Source organism: Nestor notabilis, unplaced genomic scaffold (genome assembly GCF_000696875.1).
Source record: "Nestor notabilis isolate BGI_N333 unplaced genomic scaffold, ASM69687v1 scaffold6880, whole genome shotgun sequence".
Classification (NCBI taxonomy): Eukaryota; Metazoa; Chordata; class Aves; order Psittaciformes; family Psittacidae; genus Nestor; species Nestor notabilis.
The window spans coordinates 18272-25105 of record NW_009911511.1 but is presented as its reverse complement, the minus strand read 5'-3'; the positions used below and the strand labels follow the sequence as shown (position 1 = coordinate 25105).

The 6834-nt window shown below is 41.6% G+C and overlaps 1 protein-coding gene across 1 annotated transcript in view; it reads right to left on the bottom strand.

Moving 5' to 3' along the window:
- The window catches only part of GLI3 (GLI family zinc finger 3), a 54220-nt gene that overhangs the window by 36615 nt on the left and 10771 nt on the right, over window positions 1-6834 (bottom strand). The window contains exons 2-3 of the mRNA XM_010015136.1: window positions 2699-2915; window positions 1173-1289 (exon numbers count right to left, since the gene is read on the bottom strand). Of these exons, the coding sequence (XP_010013438.1) occupies window positions 1173-1289; window positions 2699-2915 (334 nt within the window). The remainder of the gene's footprint in view (window positions 1-1172; window positions 1290-2698; window positions 2916-6834) is intronic.

Below are 6834 nucleotides of genomic sequence, written 5' to 3'. Positions count from 1 at the left end.
GGGGGGATTATTTTACTCTTGGTTCACTGTTAGTCCGTTCTAAGCCCAAACAGGCCTGGTAAAGCAGAAACCATGTGCAGACTATACGTGTACAATCAATTTTTGGTCCGCTGAAGTACTCACTGCGGAGAATTTCTAGAAGAAATAATTCCTTTGCATTTCAATTAAATCATAAAGGCTTGGCTTCCCCCTCCCTATATTTCAGCAGCATGTTACTTGTACACTTGCCCGTTATTACTCAGTGGCACCACTGATGAAAAGGGCACTATTCATTATAGTTGAATTAACTGGAATTTGACTTCAGTACTAGGGCTGGACACAAACTACACCATCAGTAATCCACAGCTTATCTAGTGACAGTTTTGCAGACTAAAACCTTTCCAAGAGCAGACCAGTAATTTTCAGGCTACTTGTTAGTCTGTTCTTGCCCGTAATGTGTACATGAAAGGGGTGAGTGGGGAAAGAGAGCATTTAGTTTTGGGTTTTGACTTTCCACCTTTAGTTCCTCAAGGTGCCTCGTTCTCCCCAGCTTGTTATTTGCTGAGGGCAAGAGTCAGATGTTAGCATCAGCATTTGGTTCAGATTATGCACTCATGCTATTTTTCCATTTCAAGTCTGCTGAAGGATTTAGGCAGGCCTCTGCTTTGTTTTCATTTATTCACTCACAAGACTGCGGCTCTGATTCTCATCTCCCCCGAGTCCCCTGTAAATCAGCAGGCACTCTACTAAAACCAGTGGCATTAACTGGTATAGAAAGTATAGCAAATGAGACCGGAGCCTGACACTGCGGCCTCAATGCAGCACAGTGCTAACACCAGGTAAAAGTCAAGGCAGAGTAGTTCAGTTTTTGCTGAACAGAAAATATCCTCAATAAAGACCTGAATGTCTCTTCTTTTTGTCTCTTCCCTGGCAAAGGGTTGAGACTGATCAGAGGCACTTCTCCATCAGCCTCCTTCCTCTCTGCCCTCATCCTGCAACAGACCCTGTAACCTGTGAGCAGCCCTTCACTGCTCACATTTAACCCTTGCAACCCTAAGCAGGGGCTGCATGTGTACGTACTACATGAAGGGCCATGCTAGTGCAGGGAGTCTGAAAACACGTGTCACAAGCAAGGTGCATTTTCCCTCTGACAGCGAGATGAAAGGCTTATTACTGTAACATGATGGCCATACCTGCACGCTTCCTGCTCCTGGGCTGGGGAGGTCCTCGTCAGGCTTTATCTTGGAGCGCTTGTTGTGCATGGGATCTCCAGTGCTGCTCACTGCAGATTCACTTGTGGGTTTATTCTGCTGCAGGCAGTTGTTTGGTTGTTTTGGATTTTTTCCCCAAAGGAAGACAAAATTAGACTGTGATAAATATGTAGCTCCAAACAAAAATATGCAGCATCTGCTCAGCAACTTTATTTGGAGAAGCCACACTGTTAATTATATTGGATATGCAATTACATTGTGCTTCAATTACATAGCATTAACTTGTGGAAGAGCTGCATTACTCAACCTTGTAATGGAGCAGGGAGGGAACAGAAAGAGGTAATTCCTTGCTACAAACCAATGCTGGTTTTGTCAGGCCAGGGAGGGGTAGGAAGAACTTGATTTACTAAGTAACGGCAACTTCAGAAAGGCAATTCTGAGAAGTAAAATCACTGTGTGCTCAATTCAAATGAACATGATTTACTTTTTCACACTTGCAGGAAAGGTTTTGCACTTAACCTCTCCACACAAGAGCTCAGCTCTTCCACTGTGTTTCCCATTAAATGGTGAATAGGAAGAAAAACTGAACACTGTGAGGCTCAGCCAAAAAATCCCAGATGAAGTCCTGGACTCTCCCAAGTCAATAGCAAAACTACTGCTGACAGAAACAGGCCAGAATCTTGTTTTTCTCTTGCTGTGCTAGACTGAACACCATTATCTACACCTGTAAATGGATCTTGTAGGAATCCAGAGATCTTTTAGAGATATCTGAACTTGCATGGACCCCACAAAAAAATCAATATGCTTCCTACAGCAGCATGTTCTGCTTCTACGTTCGTAATAGCTAGCCAGGAGATAAACAGCTCCCAGGCTGATAAATAACCTATCCCAAGTCATCTGGAAACAAACAGCACTGGTTAATAACAGGCAAGCCATGAACAGTGATAAACTCCACAATCGGGGCCTGATTCACAGCTGCACATCCCCAGCTTTTGAGAATACACCTTGGTTTATGGAAATGATTAACACAAAAGTCGTTAACTCCAATTTTGCATAAATCAGAGAAAAAACTTTAAAACCTCTGCACTATCTCTGAGTTCTGTTGCCCACAGACTGAGTTACTCACACCTGTGTATTTTGGTCAACCTGACTTGGAGGTGAAGCTGCTCATCTTTAAAATGTTAAGTGTTTTGATGTGGTTTTCCCCTTTTCCTTACTGCCTGCCTTTATTAAGTTCCTGTGTAAGATCCAGAAGAGACAGTTTTGGAATGAGAAGTTGCTGCAGCACAATTAAATATTTATGAGGACCAAAAACCATGCTACCAATCAGGTAGCATACGCTCCTGTGATTCATAATAAAGGGATTCAAATGCTACAGCTGTAAGAGAACTGTTATCAAAGGGTCTCAGTGACAGTGGTGATTAACTGCCATCGAGGCAATGCCATTTATCTCATTTACTTCATTTTTAAATTAATGGGATGCAAAGGTGTCTTTCGTTGTCTCTCACCTGTGTGGACTCAGAAGGTCCAGAGCTGACCTGGACAGGGTTCAGCACACTGGGGATGCCAGGGATAGGTCTCTGGGTAGGAAAGGTTGGAGCAGGATGGATGAGTGGAGGGCTGTGTCCAAAGGCTGAACCTAGGGTTTGCTGACGACTTATAATTTGCTGATGCATTTGCTGGAGGGATACCGGTGTAGGAGGGTATGTGAAACTCAGAGCAGGACTGAATTTGGGAGAAAAAAGAGGGAAGATGGAGGAAAAAGATGAGGGTCACAACGGTATGAAACCACATAGATTAAACCTGTCAAATATATTGGACATATCTGCATTAATTGAAGTCAGGTTCCTCCTTCCCTCCCCCCTCCTATCTTTCTTTGCGCCCCAAAAGATGATAAATCCTGGGTTTAAATCCAGAGTTGGCCTGGATTTACTAGTGAGTGCAAAAATGCTACCATAACAAAACGTAACATTTTTTTCCTAACGTTTACCAGGAAACCACAGAAAGCCAACTGAAATAAAATTCAGAAAAACTGAAATAAAAGGCAAGCAGTTCAATAACAGCTATTTATTGCAATAACAAACTTTATATAAAGAAAAAGAATGGGCGCCTACATGCTTTATAGTACTTTTATTGATAATGCAGTTCCCCTATGTTCGCCTGTATGAAGCAGTTCCTTTAATCTTGGCTCATGCTACGCTCTTTCATATGTCTCTAGATCTTATTACAAGAGGAGAGAAAATCAATTGGTTAAATGTGTTCTGAACACCATGCTTGTCATATCACTCATTTGTTTGCAAAGATGGAAAGCTCAGTTCATCCAGAATGTCACCTAAAGAATTTCCATCAGCGCTGTTTGGTTAGAGAAACTGATGGATTAACCTTTCCCCTCTGAAATTGGTGATCAATGAGTTTCAATGTAGAAATATTCCAATGGGAAAGCGCTTCTCCTTCTTCCAGTTAAACAACATTAAATGTCTATTAAAGCCCATTATGCATGTTAATACCTGTCATCACTTCATTACTTCACCGTATTTCCCAGACTACGGTGACTTCGGAGGAAATTACACTGCCATCTAAGGACCTATTTTGTGGGTATTGCCAGAGCATTCTTTGTGTCACACTTGAGAAATAAATGGTGTGGAACGAAATCTTCACACACAGGAATATAAGATTCTACTGTAAACATCTGCCAATAACTTAAAATGATAAAAGAAAAAAAAAGTGTATTCATTATTCTTTTTCTTCCAAAAAACCACCAACCAAACGCAGTTGAAAAGAGCCATACAAATTTAAAACATTAGGTCTTAAAAGAGAGGGGTGTGAGCGTAATACCTTTCCATAATCAAGGATTCTTCTGATGTCAAAAGCGTGGATTTAATCCAAATTTATAGTCTGGAGCCTTAATTGCTGTTGCTGTTAAGTGCATTAACTGAAAATACCGTGATGCAAAAAGAGCTAAAATAATTTCAACCATTTTTAGCAGTAATTCTACAGGAATTCTGTGTTCATTAATATGACTATACCTTTTTGTCTGTTTGACTACAATCCATAAAGAGACAGCTTCAACGTGATTACATTACTATTATTGCTGGTGAGAACTCTGCATTACAATAGTTTGCCCATTTAGGACAGAATATCATTAAGAATACCCTGGGAGAATTTTACTGGTCTTTGACGAACTCTCTTTTCATTTTGCATTGTATTTTTTTTAATAAAGGGAGGCAGAAACGTAGTGAAAACAGTAACTGTTCACAGCAAGAGTTCGGGAGAAATCAGTAATAATATTCAGTTATTGCAGCTCTATAGTCCCTGCTAGTGTTCCTGTAAGCAACCATGAATGATTACAGCACAACTTAGCTAAGGTAGCCACTATGGATGATTAATAGGACATTAATCAAAAGATGCATATCAGGCCCAGAATTTGTTCACAAGCTTTCTTCTAATAGCTGATTTCATGTTCAGTGAGCTCTATGCCAGTTTGTTCAATTTATTCTTCAGTGTACAAGCCATTCATCAAAGAACATAATGATTTAACACCCCTTTTCCTTTTTAGTGAACAAACATTACTAAGTGTAACTACTGTGGTCTGTTCATTAAAAACCATACAATTACGATGTCATACATGAGGCTGAAACTGCCTCCTCACAATACCCCCACATTTTTTGCTTCTATGTATACACTGTGAGTTCATCTCATACACTTCAAACACTAGACGGCACCATCCTGAAGATGCTATCAAATCCACAACATGGAAACAATTTGGATGAAGTATTTTATTTCTCTGTGAGTGGTTAATGCCTAGGACATCTTCACTCTTCAGCTGAGTCAGTTTAATGATAAAAATAAGTGGACTGATTTCACTGGGAGCTCCAAGCACACAGATCCCTTAGAAATACAGGTTGGGTATTTTTTCCTATCTAGGTGTTTCAGCATGCTCAACAATACCTCCAGCTTTGCAAGTCCACGTTCAAAACTTTAGTAACAGTCTTCAGATCCTACTTGGTAAAAAGTCAAAATTCAGCCACAAGACATGACTGATTTAAGACCTCAGCTCAGAGATGTAGATCCTGCTCTGTGACTAGTTACATGACCACCTGCATCCCAACAGTTCAGGAGGGGGCATGAAGGAACTGCTGTGATTTGAATATATTTTTATTTCAGAAGGATGACTAGAGACTCAGGAGCTTGGATGCTGAAGAGGAACCTTTGGTCTCAAGTTGGAAACAGACTCTAGGAGCCCCCAGATGTGTCAATTAGGTACTTTTGGTCAGGAATCTGTTCTCTGAATCCTCTGCTGCACATAGAGCAACACAAAAAGTGATGATGCCTCTTCAATGGCAGAATACATTTCTAACTAAAGGACAAAAGCAGCTCTGCTTTAACAAATACAGAAGCTAGTTTCACTGGCCTGCAGCGACGTGCCTTATACCAGTACAGTACACATGCCTAAACATTAAGTAAGTATATTTGCTGTTCCCCTCCTGATATAAATAAACGCGGCTTCCATCGAAAGGATAGATTTATGTCCTCCGTATTTACATCTGCTTTAACACCATATGAACCTTCAGAAGGAGGATGCTAAGCCAGGCATTGCCCACTTCAGTCCACCTTGCAAGCAATGCAAACTTGTAGGGTATAGCAGAGGAGACAGACATCACCTTCACTAGCGGCTCTTACTGGAAAACAATGACACCAGCAGTAGATGCATTAAGGCCATGGCTGGACAGATGTGCTAAGGAAAGGAGGAATCCATGTTTCTTTAGCATCTATCATTTGCCTTGTGCTCAGCAGCAAAGGTTGAGTCTGAGGTACTTGGATTTTCCTAAGGAGCCTGGCAACCTGCGCTTCATTCCCTCTACCTCCAAACTTCAATCATCTCCAAGTGAAATGAAAAGGAGATTGTGAGGGAGCAGAGGAATAGCCAGAACAGCTGTGGGGAGTACTCGGAAATGGTGACAATGATTCAGCCACTAGGGTGATTTCTTAAATAGCTGATAGCTGCCTTCAAATAATTCTCTCCAGCTGTTTCTGGAGAGCTCTTCATAAAGCAAAATGACCTGGCTGGTTTTAACCTGTGCAAGATGCCATCACAGGGCAACCTGGACAATTTTTCTGATCTGAAAAGATCAGAAGGATCTGAAGAGAACAGAAGGTGTCTTTCTCTGCCTTTCAGAAATAATTCAGGCTGCTTGACAATGAGATTGATGTTGTGGGCCAAAAAGAAGAAAAAGAAATCAAAGTTTGCCACACTGCGAGCATGGTGTGCTCTGCTGGGAAGGGGAGACCTGAATTCCTGCCCTCCTTCCCAAAGTTTTTAATGCATTTTGTTCAGTAACTCTTGAATATGGGATGTGTGAAGAATCCCTGTAGCGCAGTGTCCTCTCAAACACCATGGGATCCTTCTGCCTTGACCAGCAGCTGTACTGCCTCTTGCTGGCCCCACCAAGCTCACACTGTTTTCTATCCAGAAGGCCACCATAGAATCACAGAATGGTTTGGGTTGGAAAGGACCTTAAGATCATCCAGTTCAAACTCCCTGCCATGGGCAAGGACACCTCACACTAGATCATGTCACCCAAGGCTCTGTCCAACCTGGCCTTGAACACTGCCAGGGATGGAGCATTTACCACTTCTTTGGGAA